Here is a 22,738-nt window from a genome sequence, read left to right as displayed (position 1 = left end):
TTAACAAGAGACGCGTCATACTACCATTCTGTGAAGATATCACTGTTCAAGATGGAAGTGATAGGCAAATAAGGCACAACTCTTCTTTTTAAAGAAGCAGGCAGGGGGAATCACGGGGGAGAGCCTTGCTAAAGAGGGTCTCTGTGCGCTAGCCTGGAAACCGGAAAACTGAGAACAGAGCAGGAGGAAAACATCTATTTTGCGCCAAGTGCCGAAGGCCAGAAAAATGAGGAAATTCCTCCTCCGGTTCTGTAAGTTCCACACAAGGGCTTCCTTCAGCCACACTTTCTAAGTTCCGTTTTCAAATGGGCTAACCTCCCAAGGAATCGGTAATGGGCTTATGAGGAAAGGAATGCCTGGCTGAGGTCTTGAATCTTCTCACCACCAAAAGAAATAGCCCATCAAAAGCTGAAAAAGAAGCTGACAAACTTTCTGGATAGGCTCTCTCACTGCGCCTTTTAGTAAGCCCACAATGGCAGCCTCAAACCCATTCACAGGGAAACAAATTTCATTTAATGATAACATTCATACAGCTGAAGCCGAGGAGCACAGAAAGTGCATTTTTAAAAGGCATGAGAAGCAGAAACAAGCTCTATTGGTGCCTTTGCAAACAATGGGGTCATTTTAAAAGCGTTCCCTGAACAGCACCGGAAACCAGATGCAGTGGAAATCTGTGCCCGACAAACCTTGGCTTTGGTGGCAGCCGAGGCGAGGGCAGCAGCTGCAGCCGTTGCCACGTTCCCTTCGGAGATTTCGTGCTCCACTCTCTTCTTCCCAGCGTCGCCCTCCTTGTCTTTGCACACATCAAGGTTCTCCTTGTTCTCGTCTGCTTCCTTCTCATCTAAACGAAAACACTCCCTAGTTAGTCCTGCACATCCTTTTAGCGCAGCTGATGCCACCATCTTGCTCCTGATTATTTGTGCAGCGCTCAAACTTCTAGCATAAAATAAGACCATGAAGTACTTTCAGCTTCACTCTCGGAAATAAACCACTTGTTGGGATCAACTGTCGTCTTGGGTGCAATCCTTAGAACAGCCGAGAAAATAAGACACCTCTGGCTTGGCCCGCCCCAAGAAGGATGTGGTGTGCTCAGTGGAGCCATTCAGAATGTCCCCTTCCATTTGAGAAAGAGAAATGTTGGCTTTCAAGTTTAAAGTCAAGGGACTGCTGCAGTGAGACAGCTTCCTAACAGCACCCAGAACCAGCTCACTGGATATACTAGCCCACTCATGATTTGCAAAATAATCATTTGACTGTCACCCGTCTCTTGTTACCTGGCTAATGATGCTGCTTTGGGCAAGGGTTTCCACTAGCTCACCTTCTCCACACCCCCCCCAACTATGCAAATTAACACTAAAGGTAAGAGAAATTATTAAAAACCTATCCCCCGACCCAACTATTTAAATTTCAAAAAAGCAGACTCAATTGTTCTAAAGGACATAAATGTTTTCATGATTTAAATTATTGAGTTTCTGTCAATTGAAAGGCAGAGACGACGGCAAGATACTTAAAAAGTGGGCACAGCCTGCCCACCTATTCTTTCCGATTAAGGCTGAACCAATGGCTTAGCAAGAGGAAATAACACACTCAATTCATATTAGGCAGGGCTGCTTCAGCTCAGCATTGGTTACCCAAAGTGTACAACCAAGATGAAAAGAATTCCTGCCTGAAGCATGAAAGGATTTCAAATCAAGATTTAGCGCCTGAGCCAGGCTTGTGAGATAAAGCCTGAATATGGACTACTGCATTCTATCCAAAGCAGACATGTTACGGTGGAGTTAAGGGTTGTCGATGTTTATTCGCCCATGGACACATTCGCAAACTGGAGAAAATGTGGGGATCTCCATGTGAGCACAGGCCACAGCCGTAATCACTTGTGCACTGCAACCACTCTCACTTCTCTCCCCTGGCAGCTACTAGGCTGGGAAAAAAATATTTTTGCTTTTCTTCTAAACTAATCGGGGTATTTTCCTGGGGAGGGCAGCTGAGGCAGCTAGAGATAACCTTCCCTTCCCAGCTCTAAACTCCAGGATGGTACCCCCCTGCTAATACACACACACAATGATTAGTCTTGAAAAATGGGTTCCATTAAAGCCAATAGATTTCTTCCCAAGCTAATTTCAGAGGCAGTGGTCACGGAGGCGCTAACTGTTGCCTCCCCAGTTGTATCACCTCTGCAATAATTAGACTTGAAGAAGCTTTCTATCGGCTGCAAAAGGGGTGTGTGTGTGTGTGTGTGTGTGCTGAGGACGGAAGATGTAATCCTTTCCCCTCCACCTGCAATTCCCCCCTCTTCTGCCCTAGAAATCACCCCTGAATTGGAAGGAGCTTCCAAACTGCAATAGGAATTCTTTCCCAAGCCTAACTTAAGTTCAGAAACAGGCTGTTTTCAGGATTCGTTTGTTACAGCCCTGGAGGGGAGAGTTAAGCCTCCACTTTTTACTGGCTATAACAGAAAGCCTTTTCAAGCCTTAATTTCACTGGCGGCGGGTAGGGAGCAAAGGGAAAGCCCTTGTGGGTGCCATGTTGGCAACTTATGCTATGGGGAATAATGCCTTCGTTACAGCTTATTTTATGAAAAATGCCTGGAACTACAGGGAAAGCACTTTAAAGCCTCTGCACAGCTGGGAGAGCGAAGCCAAAGCTTCGTACCTGGCTTGGAGTCCTGGGAGACGTCGCCATCCTGCTCCTTTTCTGCGTTTTTCTCCTCGTCTCCTTCCTGTGCCTTGTTTCCATCTCCAAGTTCATGGTCCCCTTTGTTTTCAATCTAGAGGATATGAAAAGTGGGGGAGGCGTACTGTAATTAAACAGCTCAGGGAAACGAAATTTTAAGGTTTCCTTTGGGGGGGGGGGGTATTCCTCTTGACAACCGTAGTTACTGAGCAGGAAACAAATAACTGCAGAAGTACAGCCACAGCAGGCCATGAAAATAAAGGATAGCTTTCCTGAAGAACATCGGTGCATTAGGAACACCAAGTGTTCACTTTAAAAATAGAAATAGCAAGGGATGTCATACCCAAAAAAATTAAAAAAAATTAGAAGGCAATTGTTTCCTTATTTAGAAATACTCTTGACTGATTCTAAAGCTCCAAACTAGAAAAGCCAGCTTAGAGTCTTCAGTGAATACTCTTGGCTTCAGTTTCTCTGTGTGTTAAAAAGTAAAGGGACCCCTGACCATTAGATCCAGTTGTGGCCGACTCTGGGGTTGCGGTGCTCATCTTGCTCATCTTATTGGCCGAGGGAGCCAGCGTACAGCTTCCAGGTCATGTGGCCAGCATGACTAAGCCGCTTCTGGCGAACCAGAGCAGCGCACAGAAACACCGTTTACCTTCCCGCCGAAGCGGTACCTATTTATCTACTTGCACTTTGACGTGCTTTTAAACTGCTAGGTGGGCAGGAGTAGGGACTGAGCAATGAGAGCTCACCCTGTCGCAGGGATTCAAACCACCGACCTTCTGATCGGCAAGCCCTAGGCTCTGTGGTTTAACCCACAGCATACTGGACCTAAAACTGACTCCAAATATTCCCTTCTAACAACAAAAGAGCATAGTGGGGAAAACAACATCCAATGAAACAAATCCCATACTGGAAGTCCAAACTGGTGGATTTCATTGACTGCTTTTGCATGGTTTAACCCAGCCTTTGCCAATCTGGTGCTCCCCAGACGTTTTGTACTATAATTTCCATCAGTCACAACTAGAGTGCAGGCTGACCGGGGCTGATGGGAGTTGTAGTCCAAAACATCTGCACGGCACCAGGTTGACGAAGGCCGATTTAGCTCAATATGCATAGGCACCTGTCTGCTCTGTAGCAGAGGTAAACAAAAGAATCCTGTGTTTACTTTGGCATCCCTCAAATCTTCCTACTCAAGTCTCCTGCTTTAATTTAGCAATATGTTTTAAAGGGATTGTTTTATTACATATGTTTATATTTTAAGGCTTGTGCAATTGGTTTTTATACCTGAAAACAGCTTAGAGATTTTTTTTTAAAAAAAATGATGTATAAACTTTATGAAACAAATAAAAATAGAAGCCGATTTTTGCATTAAGCAGGACATTAATTAATAAATACATAATTTTAATTTAGGTAGAAAACAAGCTGTTTTCTTAAAATAGGTGAAAACAAACTCTTTCTGAGCTTGTGAAAGTGGGGCTTTATTTTCATTCAGAGGCTTCTGTATTATTATTAATAGTAATAATTCATATCAAATGCTTGAAGCACTGCACGATTTAAAAAAATGGCATTTGAAGCAGTCAGACCTTAACTTTTTCTGCCTGTGGTCCATCTGTCTCTGTCTCCATTTTCTCTTCTTCAGCTCCATCTGTAAGGCAGAATAATTAACACTTAATACAAAGCTGACCGTGTGGCAGCAGGAACAGTTATTGATAACCCATCAGAGGACTAATGGAAGTCTCTTGTTTTGTTTTTCGGAGCACTTTCACAAAGCATCATCACATTGAGCAAGGCGATCGCAGCTCAATCCCTGCTGGCCATGGGTAATCAAACTTTCAAATCAGATCAGCATTACGAGTCATCCTGTCCCAGGAATCAATGCTCCTCTGCCCACCACCGGTCTGAGAATACACTGGTAGGTCTGTGCTACATAGGTATATGTATGTATAGAGATTACTTTCACTTGCAGATTGACTGGTCCACTGAATATTTTTTTTTTTTAAACTCCATTTGAGAGTAATGACCATCAAACCTAGAGGGGCTTACTGTATTTTTCGCACCATAGGACGCACCGGACAATAGGACGCACTTTGTTTTAGAGGGGGCAGAACAAGAAAAAAAATTCTCCCCCTCTCTGCCCAGCGCCCCTTCAGTGAAGCGGCAGGAGGCGCTGCACAGAGAGGGGAAGAACTTTCCCCCTCTTGTTTTCCCGCTCTAAAACAAGGTGCCGTTTAAGGTGCGTTCAGGCGGCTACCTTGGAAGCCTGGAGAGCGAGAGGGGTTGGTGTGCACTGACCCCTCTCGCTCTCCAGGCTTCAGGTTCCTTTTGACCTGCTCTTTGGGGCTGGTGGGGGGAAGCCCACCACCAGCCCCAAAGAGCATGTCAGGGAGCAGCGGAAAGGCGCAGCAGAGAGGCTCCTGCCATAGCCGCGTGTCACCTCTCCAGCCGGGAGAGGGTTGTGGGGTGCTTCTTTAGCCCCGCACGCGCTCTCCCGGCTGGAGAGGTGACGTGGGGCTGTAGAGGCTCCTGCCATAGCTGCGCGTCACCTCTCCAGCCGGGAGAGGGTCGCGGGGTGCTTCTTTTTGAAGGGGAAAAAGTGCGTCCTATGGAGCGAAAAATACGGTACTTCTGAGCAGATCTGCACAGGAGTGGGAAATCTAATCTAAGGCAGACACAATGAAAACAGAAGAAGCAAAGCCTTTATTCCAGGTTCCCTGATCCAGAACACTTTCGCCTCTGGCTCCGCCCCCAAACAACAGGAAAAGGACTGCCCATCCCTACTCTAGAGAGATGCTGTGACACGGATCCTGCTCTCACAAGCCAGCCACTCGCATGTATGTGGCTCTCTGAAAATTAACTCTTCCCTACGGTGGGTTAATTCTCCACAAGCTCCTCTAGCTCAATGGCAAGCATGGGTGCTGGCATTTCTGGCGGATTGCTCCAATTATCATTTAGGCACGGAAATAACGTGTGGAACACGGCGATACGATCTTGCAACAGTTCCTGAAACATGTGTTCCTAAACATCCGATTCCTGGAAGCCTGGGGTAAGCTACAGGGACCCGTAATTATTCTTCCAAAGCATGAGGTTCCGGCTTCTGTTGGATGCAGAAACCCAAACTCTGGCAATGAGAATAGATTAAGCAAATTAAGTGCGTTTATGCACATTTTCTTAATTGCCATAATTTATGGGCCCAGGATTGAATGTCTTGGCTCAGGGTAAACAGTCCTAAGTAATTGCCACTCAACACCTCCACACAGCCTGTAAAACAAGTTAATTAGATATATAAAACTCTCACAGCGATCAATTAGAAGAGCGTCTCAAGGCAAAGACTTGTTGGTGGGTATTTTAGCAAAGCTTCCCTTTGCTCGTCCCACTGTGTTCCATATTATGCTTGTAACAGAATATGAAGCGCCTGTGCAAACTTGCCCACTGCCATTTCACAGGGGCCTCTATGCCTTTTCAAGTTCTTAAAAAGTCTCCCTTTATATCCTTATTTCCACAGTTGCTCCAGCCAGCTGGCACTGCTTCGCAATCGTCTGCCGTTTGCTTCCCCTCTTCCCCCAGGTGGCAACTGCTCACTCACTCAGTGGCTACTAAACCCTCTTGCACAAAACCACATGCCAAGACAGGACAACCCACACTGGAGCGCGACGACACTCTGATCAAATACATCTCCTGTTTGCTGAGGCAATTCGCTCTCAACTTTTGAGTGCTGTGCTTTTCTGCAAAGCCCTTCCTGAGGCTCTCTCGGTGCTGACTGACTCTCCGCTAAACTCTCATCAGTCTCAAGCACTCCCTGCCTTCTGGATAAAGATCGGGCAATTCGGCTTTAGCCCTGAAGGTTAAAAACAAAAGTACCTTGTCATCATTAGCCAATCCCCTACGGATCCACCCATCGCCGGCCTTCCTCAGCTGCAGAAGCACATCGCCTGTCCATCAGGGATAAGCTACTCACCTGCCTTGCCCCATCCCCTACCTGAGGGAAGGTGGGGTTGTTGTTTTTTGCTATTTGGATGTTCCCTATTTTATTGTTAGGCATTGTTTCGGTGTCTACTAACACGAGGTCTTTGCCTGCCCTATTTACATTAGTGCGACTGTTTTGCTTAAATTGTGCCCTGTTTGTATTATCGTGAAATGTGGTTTTCATTTATTCTGCATGTTGTGAGCCACTTTGAGAATGCACCTGCCGTGAGAAAGTGGCATGCAAATGAAAACATGATGGCGACATGCACGAAGGAAGAGGAGCTTTGCAGGGGGTTGGACTAGATGACCACTGGGTCCCTTCCAACTCTAAGATTATGTGATTCAACTAGCTGCCTTTACAGCAGGAGAGAGGCCACTGCCTAGGGTTGCTTGGCAGTGCAGCTGGCTCCAAATATTCTACTTAGCCGAACAGGGTTGCCGCACAAATAAAAAACCACAAATCCCCTCATATGTTGCCTTGAACAACTTGGGAGGATGTGTGCACAGAAGAGGCCCTGAAGTGAGGTTTTCAGCAACGGAAAACATCCGACGTGAGCAGATGTGGAGCTGCATCCACTGCAGCTCAAGCCTGCCATGCTCCATGGAAACAAATTTGCAGGCTATTCATTTCCCTCCCTAATAGAAAGCTGGAAGCTCATTGAAAGCCTCAGATATTGAACAGCCGCTGGGAGCTCCGCATCCAGGGGAAAAAATGGATTAGCGTCTAGTCTTCCAGGACAGAACAAGCTAAGCTGCAAGGAAAGGAAGAAAATAAAAGGTTTTGTGGCTCTGCGTGGACACACATAAAACAGAGGGAGTGAGGAAGAGACAAAATCAAACCTGAAAAGGCTCATTTAAAAAAAAATCCATTTCAAAAAATGGTTGGAAAGGCCAATGTGTACAGCCATGTTTATCATAAGAATACAGTGGTACCTCCGGTTGCGAACAGGATCCGTTCCGGAGGCCTGTTCGCAACATGAGCAGAACGCAACCCGCGTCTGCGTGGGCTTCGGGATGCGCAGGCTTCGGGATGCCGGCAACTCTCCCCAAGCAGCGGGAGCATTCCCGCTGCTTGAGGAGAGGTCCGCGAAGCCTGGAGAGCGAGAGGGGTCGGTGCGCACCTACCGCTCTCGCTCGCCAGGCTTCAGCGAAAGCCTGCATTCGCCCCATAGGACGCACCCACATTTCCCCTTCATTTTTGGAGGGGGAAAAGTGCGTCTTATAGGGCGAAAAATACGGTACCAGCTATTCTGTACTGAAGAAGATTTAGAGCCAGAGTGGGCCACCAGGGAACGCTCTGGAGACTGGGGAAGTTTGCAGCCTTCCCAGTGCGTTTTTCCAGGGTGGTGGCGGCGGCGCGCAACCCTGTGTGCTGCATTTGAAGCCTCCAGTAAGTCCGAAGAACCACTGAACGATGCGAGTGAGGATTTCTCCACTCTTTCAACACGAAGACATGGGAATGGCAAAATATTTCGCTTAACCTTAGGGTTTCTTCATGCCTTATGCAGTGGCATTTTCTCAGCTACCTGCACATTTGCCGCAGGTGTGTGTTACATACTCACTTGTTACATGTAAATGTGTGGTGTGACCCGCGGTCTACGCCGCCCATCATGGCTCTGCTAAATGATTCAGGGATGGGCGCTGGGACTACCAGCTAACACTGCCAACGCAGTTGCTCATGCTGCAGTTTTACGGCTCAGCTACAGTAATTACTACTGAGGGATCACCCTTCCCCCCAAGGAAGCGTTTTTAGCACTCTAGAGCAATAATGTTTTAAATCCAACCCTTCTGGTTTTAGCTGCCCAAATATATAAACAGTATTTTCGGCAGGCATGTACCATGCAGCAAGCGCAGGCTTGGCGGAGGGCTTCTTCGCCTTGCACCCTCTGGTGAAAAGCTGTTTGAGAGCCGAGGCGCTGCAGCCCGTCGAGTGACCCAATTCAATTTTGCCAAGCCACTCCCCACAGAGAGCCATCTGCTCCTGCCCTAATTTATTCCATTAGTCACAGATCAATACAAATCACATTAACTGGCTAACATTAACTGCAAAAATCCAGTTCATTTCTCTCATTCAGAAATAATCTGCATCTCACGTTTTATTCTCTGGGCCAAGGAAGGGCTTCAAATTCTATTATCTGCCACTAGCGAGCGAAAGGGAAAACACGTGGCTTCTAACTTATGTTTCTGCTGTCCTTGCTGTAATTTTGCATGCTGTACACCCTCTTACTGTATTTTTAATGGAAGCGGGGTCTCTAAATATTTCAAAAAATAAATATTCAGCACTCAATGCTAAAGAGCCCTATTCAGGCGCCTGTTCCTCCAGCTGATGTTAATCACGTGGAGAACACAGTGGGGGTGAGGACACTCGCCCTGCCACATTCATAGTCGCCCCTGATGAGTTGGCGGATGGCCGCCTGTAAGAGATAACCAATTATACAACCTTCCATAGACATCTGAAGGCAGCCTTGTATCGGGAAGCTTTGAATGTCTGCTGTATTGTGTGCTCTTTTATGTTTTGTTGGAAGCTGCCTAGAGTGGCTGGGGCAACACAGTCATATGGGCTGGGTACAAGCAATAAATTATTATTAATAATAATATTGTCATCATCTCCACTTAAAAGCACAGAACTCAGCAGAGCCAGAAAAAAACAAAACCTCGCCCTGGTCTGGTTCTCTAGGAGGAAGTTCCAGATCTACTGGAGCACAGTATTAGCTAGACAGCCATGAAGCTAATCACAACTTCAGGTGTTTACCTGAAACCTATAAGGCACATGGAAAGGACACAGAAGGGAAACGAAGCATAAGGACAGTTACTGAGATGTTCACAAGGGTGTGGAGCCTTGAGATTCGAGTTCAAGTGTCAGTGCTTGACATTACTGCAGCTTGAGTGAAATTCCCTGTTCTCAGAGACTGGGGCAACGTGTGGTATTGTTGCTGTTATCATATGTAATTGTGGGAAGGAAGATTACTGTAAACTGTGTGGGTGCTGAAGGTTGATGGGTACAGGAGGAAGAGAAGAGCAGGAGTCTAGGAAAATTAGTTTCAATAGACAAAATTGGTGAGACACTATCGTTCAGGAGGGCACAAAGTAACCGAACGTCCATCAGCCAAACTGCGTGCTCCTCTGTACCTTGACTGGCACTGCCTGCAGAAACGTTAAAAGTAGGTAACGAAACCTACAAACATAACAGTGTGCTGCAGACTAAGCACTGTGGCATTTTGGTCTTAGCAGGAGGCTGAATCAAAGGATGTATTCACCATGGTGCTCAGTAATTATATTTTGACAAAGCTGTAAAATTCTGCTTTATTGTGTATGCAGAAAATGGAAGGAACCATGCCCTAATTACTCTCAAGTCTCACACCAGAAGCAATATCTCTCACTCAAGGACTGCTTTCCATTGTGTTGTACAATCTGCTTAAATGTAGGAATTATCAAGATGACCCCTAATTTGCTGTTTCCTGAACTTGCGCCTGCCACATACTGATCTATGCTGGTGTGGTATTTCGATCATTATTCCAAATGGGGAGAATAATGTTCAATCTCCAAGCATAAAACCAAACGTCTCATATTGTAAACGACTTTCTGGGAAATAAATAAGGTAGTCCAAAGCTTCTGGCACTTTTGACACACTTTTGACACCCCACGGATTCTCAACCATTGTATCAGGCATAATTCCAACTCCCCCGTCAAGATCAAACATTTCATTTTTCTTGAGTTCATGAACGATGCAGGCAATAATGATTACAGAGTGCGAGCTGTCATGTGACTCTCAGAGTCACAATTACATATTGGTTTTCTTCATCGCTCAATGGCCAAAAATATGGTGGCTTATGTGAACAACCCAATCTCTAATTCTGCCTGCTCCCCACCCCAAAATAAAGCAAGTCATGTTCTACTATAGCTTTTCCCTTAGTTATTATTCCCTTTGGTTGACATAAACACAAATCAGAGACAAGCATGATGGACAGGAGCACCAGACGGCAACCCCTAAGGACATACCAAGTTTCTCTGGCTCATCTGGAGCCGTTCCGGCAATGCAGCTGCTCTCTAGTCCGTAAGTGGGGTCCACTTTTCCAGAGACTCTGGCTGCCTCCTGCACCTTCTTGACATGGGCCTCAACCAGTTCCAGTGGTACCTCCTCTCGGACCCTGGAAAATTCCTCTGTAAACAAAGTAAAAAGGACAAAGCTTAGAAGTTTGTTTTTAGGCAGGAGGAGTTTCAAAGTCATGTACCAATAGAACAGGTAACTCTTTAAGACAGCGGTTCTCAACCTGTGGGTCCCCAGATGTTGTTGGACTACAACTCCCATCATACTTGAGCTCTGGCATTGCTAGATAGGGGTGATGGGAGTTGTATTTCAACAACATCTGGGGACCCCCAGTTTGAGAAAGGCTTCTTTAAGATGACCCTGCTGGATGATCCGATTGCACATTTTACACTATTGTAGTTACTCCTGTTTATTGGACGTTTAGCAAGGGAGCTGTGAGTCACAAAGCCAAGAGCGGAGTGGGAGAAGGGGACAAAGGGAGCTGACAGCAGGACAGGCCAATGAATAGCAGAACAAAGGGAGCTGTGGCAAGAGACTCGGGCAAGGCAGACAAGAGGACCCCAAAATTAATGGCCCAAAAGCTCAAAGCACAAAGCAGCACCAGCCTTGAGAGAGGAGCCATGAAAAAGAGACATAAAAAGGAAGGTAATTTTAGCGCCAGCACTTTGAATTGACTGATCAGGGAAGATGACATGCAGAGAAGCCTTTTGGGGAAGCTGCCTGCAGAATGGATAAGGCAATTTCCAAGTTATTTTAAAAACGCATTACTCTCACACACTAAACTCTAATGCACGTATTGCCATTGTGCGGCAATTAATAATACAAGGGCTGTTTTGTTCAGAAATCTTGAGAGCGTCTCGGACAGCATCTCGGGAAGAGCTGCATGAAGACGAAATCAAGGATGGGAGCAGACAGCAGAACCTGAAGCATTCGTAATAGGTTAGCAAGGCCCTTTTGAAGTTATGCGTTGAGCTACACAAACGACAAATTAATGCTTGGCGTTTGGGTACCACTCGGCTTAGGCGGTGCTTTACTAACATTAACCAATTAAAGGTAAGTGACAGCAGGCGGCAAACTGCAGAAAAGATGAAAGCAGGCTTCAATTTGCTTCTCTGGGCAGGTATGCCAGCCTGTGTGCAGAATGTCGTCGTCCCCCCCCCCAAAAAACCCCCCCACCCTTCTATATACCAGCATCTTTCCAGGCAGTCCTTAAGTAGTTTTGGTGAATTTACGACAGATCAACCAAGGAGACGGTGGAGGATTTTCTTTAAGGCTAAGTCAGCACCAAGCATGAAATTAAGACCTTCTCAGACAAGATTGAACTGGAAAGGGGGTGGGGAGGGAAGGTGACTCCATACCTAAAGCTGCTTTAGCGGCAGCAGACGCCACCCGGGGATCCACGACAGATGCCAGAAAAGCCACGGTGCTCATCACAGGGTTTCCAGACTGGCTGAAAGGCACAGGCTGGTAAGCCAAAGGGCCCAGCGAGGCATCGGAGTTCTCCAAGTAAGGATCCTCAATTGGAAGCCTCAGGAAATGGAGGATGCACTCGTCCTGAGTGCGGCTTCCGACATGCTCAGAAACTTTATTCCAGTCATCTTTGTACATCTCCAACGCCTTAAAAAACAAAGGGGGGGGAAATCAACTTTTAAAGAGACGCAATGCAAAAGTAGTTGGTTCACAAATTTGGTAAATGAAACAATATACCATGAGAACAGCAGGAACTGAACATTTGTTCAGATAATAGAAACAATTTGTGGTCCTGTTGAGATTAGAAGCAGGTGTTAGTAAGCTGTGGGGAGGTTTGGCTACATGTGACCACTCTTAAAAAAAAAAAATTTGATAGATTTTTGTGAACGTCTTTCAATGAAGGTAAATAATAGCAAATGCGTGTAAAAAGAACAAATTTGAAGAGATGAGAAATTCTGAGACTGTTTATTTCAGAAAAGGCGAGCTACCAGACCTGCAAAGCAAGTGTCAAAAGTGATTACACTGGACCAAAACAACAGACATTCTGCAACTTGTTTGACAGCAGGATCCTTCTATTGTATGAGATAAATGGGAGCCTTCTTTCAGTATAGCAAGCAGTCAGAGAAAGGCCACAACATTGGAGACGTGCATTTATGGTGTAAGCTTGCCCTAAAGTACCATCCTCCAGTCTTTGGTACCGCTGGGCCATCACTGCTACTTCTGAACTCTCCTAGTGGCTAAAAATGTCCAAGCAGCAGCGACTCGTGGGGATCTTTTACCACCCCTTCCTTCCACAACATTGACTCTGAAACATGAAGAGAAGGTAGCCAAGCGCTGTCATTTAGATCCTCCGACCTCAGAAACATGTCTAAAACTTCTGCTGCATTATTATCTTCGATTCAGGTTCCCCACACATATATTTCCATGAACACAGAAACAAAATTCAGCAAAGTAAGGCCTACACTCGCCTGGCATTTCAGCTTTGGATCTGAGAGTTGCTACTTCAAAACACACTGGCAACCAGCATGTGGCTTTACCTTCTCTAGAATGAGACCAAGTGGTATCCATCATCATGGCTGTTGCTAATCGGACTCCAAGCGCTCTTCTCCTTCCCTGGCCACCTCCAGTCCCACAATCTGCCCCTTGACCTTAGCCTCAGTGGTCTTTTCACCAATTTCTATACTATAATCTTTCCTATCACCTTTCAAATGCATTGCAAGTCTCACCTGCCATCTCTCTTCCTTTGAGCAACTCAGACCTCTGCATCGTTCCTGCCTTCCATCTCTCTTGACCCATCTCCAACCTGGTTTACAATTACCTCTAATCTACTAGTCCATGCTATAGCATCATCTCTTGCCAAGATTATTATTATTGACATATTCTTTGTGTCCTTCCTTCCTGTAGTGCCTTCTCTTGGGTTGATTCATATTGGCTCATCTAAATTGTCCCCACCCCACCCTGACATGACTCCGCTCTGATGTAAACCATCAGCTGAAAGCGTAAACTTTCAGTTTGTTCCCTTTATTTGCTGGCTTCTAAGCTTTGTTGTGGCCGAATTATCTCTTCCATCTTGTGTTTTCTCCAAATTTTGGAACTATGGTATCTAGAATAAGTTGTGGAATTTAATATAAGTATCTGGAGGAGGGCAGAATTGGAAGACGGAGATATCCTGTTTCTACTTCCCATCTGAAATGCAACAGATCTGTTTCTAGAGCATGTTGAAAAGGGAAAAGAAAAGTGAACTGATTGTTCTTAAGGTGAGGGAGGGTACCAAGGAGAATAGTGTAGTGCAAACACTTTGATTTTTACGAAAATATTGCACAAAATGATTACAAATTTTTTAAAAAGGAAAGGCAGCATACCTGTCAAATGTACTGGAGGGTACAAATAAAAATAAAAAAGGACTTCAACGGGTTCTCTTTCTCTGGAGAGAAACATGACCTCCAAGTCTTCTCTCCCATATGGAGAATAACAACCCAAAAATTTATATGAAAGCAGCTGCTGACAATTTGATTAGCTGAGCTTTCCTACATCAGCCATCGTGTCAACTGTTCTACAAAATCCAATGTCACCTTGCTCATTCCACACGGAAACAGCCAGACTTGTACTGCTATTACAAGACGCAATTCAAGTTCCAGGGACTAGACGTCCATAATAAAGACACCCGGGTTTCGCAACAGGAACAAATAAGGCATATATCTGTGTGCTGTATGTTACTGGCATGAGTTCCTGTGAGATTTGTTTGCTGCATTGGGAATTTGGTGTTCTCTTCTGGAAAGGCCGGGGCAGCGAATGCTTTTATAACATGTGGTAGCAAAATGTACACTTAGTCAGCTGCTGCAGCCAATCCCAATTTCTTCACTAATACACCCGCAGGATACAAACGTTAGAGAACATGTTTGTTGCCATTATGTTTTACACCTACACTACACAATGTGCGAAGCAGCTCTAAGAAGGAAGAAATGTGTGAATGGAGCTAAAAAAACAACTGACACTGTAAATGCAAAGAGTCAGGGACTAGGAGAAGCAGCTGGGAAAGAACTGGCTTCTGTGCCAAATCACATTTTCTATTTTCTATGTTTTTAACAACTACAGATACAACATGTTCTTGGGTTTAGTCAGTAACCAGGAGAGCCTGAAAGGCAAAGGATGCTGGAGAGGTCACAAACTGAGTAGGGGGCTTCCAAGAATCTGCCCCACCTGGATTCCACTCTGTGCTGCACTAATTCTAACCGGGCACATAAATGTTCCCCCCCCCCCATGGCAACCTTGATTTCTGCTTGTTTCATCTGTCTTACTGCTTAGAAGAAAGCCAATAACGTTTCCTTTTGTGTTCTGTGGAATTTAACATATATGTAGCACAACTTCATTTATCTGACAGTGATTAACCTGCAGGGAGGAGAAAAACCGACTCCGCGCCAAAGAGATACAGGGCCGGCAGGCAAGGGACGGGACAACTTGGATATTTATTTTTTTGAAGCTTGTGACATATGCACTTCCTCAAAGGCACTCTAAGAATTTATAAAGGACGTGCTTCATCTATTGGAGGTTGAAACACAAACTGATATCCGCTTCGCTGCTTTATCTGGATGTTAAAAAGTGTGAGAGAAAGGGGGGGGAAGCAGTTGTGTCTAGAGAGCTAAATTATAGTACAGACGCTGGGCTCTCTCCCTGTCAAAAATGAATTAACAAGATGGTCCTCCTATGAATTAGCTGCTCAGAAGCTTTCTTGCAGTCTTGCATAGCAACAGTTCAGTTTTACCCAAGCGCCACTGATATCATTGTCACCTCCTTTCAAATATGGAAGTATAAGATCAACTGACACCTCTGGGCTGCAAATAAACCACATTACTGTATCTTTCTGGAAATCGCTGTTCCAGGCTATTCACACTATTAACGGCAAGGAAAGTGTAAGATATGCTGCCGCTGCAAATAACCTTATCAACACGACTGCTCTACACAATCAGACACCGTAAGGTGCATTAAATGACATTATTTTATACACTGCACCCCAGTGTTGATAAGCAATGCAGTGTCAAACTCATCATCCTGAAGTAACATAGATGTTTTCATATAAAATGGACCTCTGTATGGAAGCACAATTCTGTTGTGCTGCCCCATCCAATGACAGTGTTCCCGCTACGTATAAAAGAAATCAGGGAGACAATGAGCGCACCATTTATAAGACTGAACCTGTCTCCCCCTTTTGCTAGTACAGTCATACCTCGGGTTAAAGTAGCTTCGTGTTAAATCTTTTCAGGTTGCGTCCCACGGTGACCCAGAAGTAACGGAATGGGTTACTTCCAGGTTTCGCTGCTCACGTATACGCTCAAAATGACGTCACGCACATGCGCAGAGAATCGCAACCCGCGCATGCACAGACGCGGATTGCGTTCTGCTCAGGATGCGAACGGGGCTCCGGAACGGATCCCATTCACATCCAGAGGTACCACTGTACTCTAACATCCACACTGCTATTAAGCACCTAGCTACCTTACCATGAGGGAACAGGTGGCATGTGGTGATGGCAATGGGCCAGATGATGACTGTTCAGTTGCTCAGGTGGTTGTGTGTTCGCTCCCTACTCCACTCAGGTTCAAGTTATGCCACTAAACTCCTCATCAGGAAAGGCTGGGGTGGTTTCCTAAGCAAGAGGAGAAAGTCTATCCTGGCTGCTTTCCTGAAACTGAAGGAGATTTGCTTGGCCTGCCAGAACTATTGCAATCCCAACGTGGGCTAGGCAGAGAAAGACCAGACCTGCTCGCTCTTGCCGATTAGACAAGTTGATTTACTCAAGGAAGCACAAGGCATGCTTTGCCGCCAAGCAGGAAGCCGCCTGCGCTGTCAGAAACCAGCGGCTACCGTTTCCCTCTCGTCTGGCAAGAGGGCTTCTGGCTTGCTCAGACACCAAAGTCAGCCAGCACTTCCACATTTATATTAAGCCACGACATATGCGAGCACAGATCTTGAAAGCCTCCGTGTTGGAGCAACACAGGGGGAAATTAGGCCTGCTCAGAGAAACAGCACAGCTGGTGTTTACTACAAACTCAGTGCTGAACGATGAAAAATCTGCAAGGGTCGTAATACTGCACACATGGCCTAGAAGAACTTCCACCCCATAAGAAGGTGACAGTGACATCAGGCTGGATGCATGGGTGAGCTCTTGCTGGGGGCGGGTGCTGCAAACATGCAAGGCGAGCCCCCACCCCACAACAGCCAATGAACACACCTAACAGACTAGAACATCACATGACTAGAGCAACCCTTTGCAAGAGCTTCCGGCTCAGCCCTGCCTCTTCGGTCTGAGCAACACTCAGCTCACCACGGCTCGCTGTCAATTATTTCCTGCCTCACTTTTTATCCGTGCCTCATCCTGTGCCTTTTTACTTAATGCTGGTTGACCTAGCAGTAGCTCAGTCTGATGCTTCTCCACGAGTGCTTGGGGAATACAAGTCAGATACATGCCTTTTTCTTTTTCTGCTTTGCTCCCCCAAACTCAAAATGCTATTAAGCTCTGTTTTTCAAAAAGCGAGACAGAAGCACAGCAAGGCTACAATTAACGTCAACAGGGAAAAGCGAGTGATATGGAGAAAATATCGACTGGAAATACCATTGAGACTTCCCAAGCAAAGTATCAAGACACTCAACAAAATTCTTATTTTCAGACTAGAGCAGGCAGTGTGCAAGGTTTTGTTGCTGTTGTTGTTCCAACGCCCAATGATGGAGTGGACGGCCTGGGTAGGAACAGAATACTATGGTTCAGCTCACCATTGACAGAAAACCATGGTATCCTGCTATGTGAATGAACCACGGTGAGCTTTGAGCTTGTGCATTACAGCTAGGAGCCGTCAGCAGAACTCTCCTGCGTAAATTTTTCTAATCCTCTTTTATAAAAATTATGTTTATAGTACATTTATCTTGACATCCAAACTTGGGAAACCCATGCTTTGTTTAAATTAAGGTGAGAACAAATAAGGATCAAAGCATAGGGAACTGTGGCTAGTTCAAAATCTGAAGCAGAATCCTCTAATCTCCCCTGAGATGTGGAAGATTTGGGGTGGCGGGGAGGGGGGGGGAGTGAACACAAAAGCCCAAGCAGGCTCACTCATGTAGAGGGGAACGATGACTGCCTGTTGTGCCTGAGGGCCAATGGAGGACGGCCTTTTCCTACTGGAGGCTGCCTGAACCATTTGCTCGTCAGAGGCTCTCCTCCAGGGCCTCCCATCACCTAAAGCGAGGTGGTGGATGCCTAGGAAGAAGATTTTTTCCCATCGTGGTGCCTTGCATTAGTAACACCTACCCCAGAGCAGCTCACCTGATGCCATTTTTGAAGCCTCTTCAGCACAAGAGGGTCTTTTTCTGCTGGTCTAGCCACTGCAGCATATTTTAGAGCATGTTTTATTTTCATTTTTATAGCTCTGCTGGATTTTATGAGCGCTACCCTTTTGCACTTTTAACGTTTTATATAGAGATTTCATTACAGTTTCTTCATATAAACTGTACATCACTCAGCAGCCTTTGCAATGAAGAACTGCCGATAGATAATATTAAACAAATTCCAATATGCATGTAAGCAGCTTTGAGACACAACCTAAGGCTCTGTACAGCAAGATTACAAAGGCCTCATCGCATCTGGAAACCAAGGAACGGTTTAGGGAGGTGGGTATGTTTAAGCCTGGAGAAGGGGAGGCTGAGAGGAGATACGATAGCTACCTTCAAATATCTAAAGGGCTATCACATGGATGATGGAGCAATCTTGTTTTCTACTGCTCCCAAGGGTAGGACTCAAACCAATGAATTGAAGTTACAAAAAGGGAGATTCCAACTAAGTATCAGAAGAGCTTTCAGATGGTAAAGCTGCCATGCAGAGGGGTTAGACTAATGACCCTGGGTTCTTTCCAAATCTACAATTCTAATTTTGTATGATTCTTGCATTGACTCCTTTCAGGTTCAACCACAGCTTTGCAACAAAACACCATCAACAATTCTATAGCCATACAGCTGACAACCAAGGACTCATGTTTTACTTACTGCTTATTATTATACTATTATAATTTATTAAATTTATGTACCACCCTTTATCAACAGATCTCAGGGCAGTTTGGAATAAAATACAAGATAAAACACAATAATTAAACCAAAACCACAAAACAATAACTTCCCACAGGCACACGTAAAAGTCTGTAGGATATTAATCAGCCAAACGCTTGGTTGAAGAGGAACATTTTTGCCTGGTGCCTAAAAATATATAATGAAGGTGCCAGGCGAACCTCCCTGGGGGAAAGCATTTCACAAACGGGGAGCCACTGCAGAAAAGGCTCTGCTTTCTACTCAACAATCTTGTTCTATACAAGAAGTCACCCAGAAACATATTAACTCAATGTAAGTCAGAAACTAGGTACCACTTCAAATGTCACTTAGCAGCCTCCTTTTCTCTGCATCTCCACCATCACAATTCCCCAATCTTCCCCCACTCAAAATTTCTTACCTCAAGTAGCAGCAGGGTCTCTTGTTCTGTCCATTCTCGCCCAGCGCTAGCACTTTTGCTCTGTATGAATGAGGAGGGAAACAGTTCACTCATGTACCCAGTGCACAGGTGAGTATGGCTATCATTGTCCAGAGGTGGGATTGGCAATTTGTTCCATCACAGATGTGTTACTTGTTGGAAGGGGCCTCCCTAAACACAGACAAGCCCTAGTGGCACATGCCATGTCAAAGGAGAACCTGACAAACTCTTGCAAAGTTGCATCATCTGCAACATCATCATTTCATTATTTGTATGGCACCCATCAGGCACTCTGGGGGGCTTCCAGCAATCAATCAATCAATCAATCAATCAATCAATCTACACACAAAGGTCTGTATAGTTAAAGCTATGGTTTTCCCAGTAGTGATGTATGGAAGTGAGAGCTGGACCATAAAGAAGGCTGATAGCTGAAGAATGGATGCTTTTGAATTCTGGTGCTGGAGGAGACTCTTGAGAGTCCCATGGACGGCAAGAAGAACAAACTTCTCCATTCTGAAGGAAATCAGCCCTGAGTGCTCACTGGAAGGACAGATCCTGAAGCTGAGGCTCCAAGACTTTGGCCACCTCATGAGAAGAGAAGACTCCCTGGAAAAGACCCTGATGTTGGGAAAGATGGAGGGCACAAGGAGAAGGGGATGACAGAGGACAAGATGGCGGGACAGTGTTCTGGAAGCTACCAGCATGAGTCTGACCAAACTGCAGGAGGCAGTGGAAGACAGGAGTGCCTGGCGTGCTCTGGTCCAGGGGGTCACGAAGAGTCGGACACAACTAAACAACAACAACAACAACAACAACAACACCACACACACACACACACACACACACACACACAATAAAACATCAAACTTTAAAAACTTCCCTGTATAGGGCTGCCTTCAGATGTCTTCTAAAAGTCAAATAGTTGTTTATCTGTTTGACATCTGAGGGGAGGGCGATCCACAGGGCGGGCGCCACTACTGAGAAAGATGACTGCTGCTCCTGGGGGCAGCCTGACTCAGCAGTTGAGGCAAGAATCCCCGAAGCAATCAACACTTGCTCAGTAGGAAATCTGATCAGAATAGAGGGTTAACTATTTCTAAGGTTACGGATCTGTGTAATGGAAGAAGCGCTGCATGCAGGCACTTTCCCTTTAAGACAATGTTCGAACAAGTGAGGTAAAGTGGAAGAGCTCTCCTTTTAGCAACATCCTACAAAGGAGAATAGTCCCGTGGGGGGGGGGGGGATTGCAGAGCAGGAAAGAAGGCAAAATGGCTCCCATACAACACCCTGCACTGATACTAGGATATGGTTGCTAATTCAAATACCAAGAGCAGATTAGCTTACTATCAGCCCAATTCTCTGCAACTAAGCGATAACAGGAATGCACAACCTGCGTCAAATCTTAATAAATGCAACACACCAGCAAAGACTGTGTTCGTGACTGAGACAAGCTCAGCTAAATAAATGCGCCCCAGTACAGGGGAAGGCTAACATGCCTTGTCCCAACATCTGCTTATTTTCCTCTTCCCAAATATGGCAATCAAAAGCAATGCTTAGAATGTCCATTAAATCTCCCAGAACTCTCTACAGGTGCTCATAAATATTTAGCATTCTAGGAAAATATCACCCCAGCTTTAAAATTAGCATCAATTCTTGTTGCTAAAAAAGCCAAAAAAAAAAGGGATCAATAGGGGTGTGTGTGAGAGAGAGAGAGAGAGAGAAACAGCTGTTCCAAAACAAACATACAGCATTTATAAAGATCTGACTATGTAGAAGTTCTGTGCATGGTACACAAACATCAAAGGACACAAGTCTGAATATTTAATGACAGCCATGTATTTCTGTTGAGCTATCATAAACAGAGGACAACTGTGTCCACTTCTGGGCACCACAGTTCAAGAAGGACACTGACAAACTGGAACGTGTCCAGAGGAGGGCAACCAAAATGGTCAAAGGCCTGGAAACGATGCCTTATGAGGAACGGCTAAGGGAGCTGGGCATGTTTAGCCTGGAGAAGAGGAGGTTAAGGGGTGATATGATAGCCATGGTCAAATATATAAAAGGATGTCACATAGAGGAGGGAGAAAGGTTGTTTTCTGCTGCTCCAGAGAAGCGGACACGGAGCAATGGATGCAAACTACAAGAAAGAAGATTCCACCTAAACATTAGGAAGAACTTCCTGACAGTAAGAGCTGTTTGACAGTGGAATTTGCTGCCAAGGAGTGTGGTGGAGTCTCCTTCTTTGGAGGTCTTTAAGCAGAGGCTTGACAACCATATGTCAGGAGTGCTCTGATGGTGTTTCCTGCTTGGCAGGGGGTTGGACTCAATGGCCCTTGTGGTCTCTTCCAACTCTATGATTCTAAGGAAATTCCTGCATTGTAAGAATGTCCCTGCTGGACCAGGCAAAGGGCCATCTAGCCAGGCACCTCCTTCTCAGTGGCTGGCCAGATGTTCTAATGAGGATCCCTCAAGGAGGACTCAAGTGAAACAGCATTGTTCTGCAGCTGCTGGAATACAGAGGCATACTGCCTCCGATACTGGTCCAAGTTGGTGGTCATTACTACATCTTTTGGTAGCAAATCCCATAGTTGGAACTTGTGCTCTGTGAAGTAGTACGTCTGACTTGAATCTCCCAACATTCAGGTGCCTCCAGGAACCCCACAAGTAGCAGATGAGTGCAAGTGCCCATGAATGACCCCCAGGAACCGGCATTCAGAGGCATGCTGCCTTACATAGCCTTGACTACTTAGTTGCTGATGGGGTGCCCAAGAAACAGAAAACGTAATCTCTGCAAGTTCTTAATGTCTGACACTGTATTGTTTTTAATATTCGGTTGGAAGCCGCCCAGAGTGGCTGGGGAAACCCAGCCAGATGGGCAGGGTATAAATAACAATTTTTTTTAATTATTATTATTATTATTATTATTATTATTATTATTTAACACAAAGGGGGCAGACAGGGGTCTGGAAAGAAAAGAGAATATCTAGTGCCTTGCCTTTGCCAATGTTTTCTTTGAGTATATGTCTGTACGAAGCCCAAAGTTCTGCAGGTCAGTAGGTTTATCCTTGTTTTTCTCGGGGAAATTCAACATCTGCTGAGCAGCTGGGATCTGGGTAAAGAAATGTAAAAAGGATGAGAGCAGGAGGGAGGATACGAAAGCATCAGAACAGTCATATTAATCAGCCTATGTTACTGGGGAAGTGCAAGTGGAATGCTGAAAGCGTGCTATTTATAGTAGATACTACTACTACTACCACTGCTACTTAAGAATGCTCGAGAGGAGAATTTCTCACAATCCGTCAGATTAAGAAAAACAGCTATAGTATCCCTTCTATGGCAACGGTGAATCTCTGCTAGTGTTTGCAAATAGTTTTTTGTTGTGGTTTTGTTTTAAAGGGACAACTCTCTAAGGCACTAAAAATCAGGGGTGAAACAGAATTATATAAAAGTTCTTGGCACTTCCCCCTCGGCGTCTGGATGGTATCAACTATTTTGGAAAGCTTTTTGCTTGCTACGCATTTGGGCCCCTCTTAATGATATTGTGACCAAATTTTGCATGATGGCCCCCAAGTGCA

General features: G+C 45.4%; 1 protein-coding gene across 1 annotated transcript in view; it reads right to left on the bottom strand.

Moving 5' to 3' along the window:
* Positions 1–22,738, bottom strand: part of SMARCC1 (SWI/SNF related BAF chromatin remodeling complex subunit C1) — a 95,125-nt gene that overhangs the window by 33,066 nt on the left and 39,321 nt on the right. The window contains exons 18-24 of the mRNA XM_083466660.1: positions 22,159–22,272; positions 19,146–19,205; positions 12,046–12,304; positions 10,639–10,800; positions 4,260–4,321; positions 2,653–2,767; positions 687–841 (exon numbers count right to left, since the gene is read on the bottom strand). Coding sequence (XP_083322786.1) covers positions 687–841; positions 2,653–2,767; positions 4,260–4,321; positions 10,639–10,800; positions 12,046–12,304; positions 19,146–19,205; positions 22,159–22,272 — 927 coding nt within the window. The remainder of the gene's footprint in view (positions 1–686; positions 842–2,652; positions 2,768–4,259; positions 4,322–10,638; positions 10,801–12,045; positions 12,305–19,145; positions 19,206–22,158; positions 22,273–22,738) is intronic.

This window comes from Podarcis liolepis (genome assembly GCF_965112155.1).
Source record: "Podarcis liolepis genome assembly, chromosome: 12".
In the NCBI taxonomy this organism is placed as follows: domain Eukaryota; kingdom Metazoa; phylum Chordata; class Lepidosauria; order Squamata; family Lacertidae; genus Podarcis; species Podarcis liolepis.
This window is presented reverse-complemented; position numbering and strand designations above follow the sequence as displayed.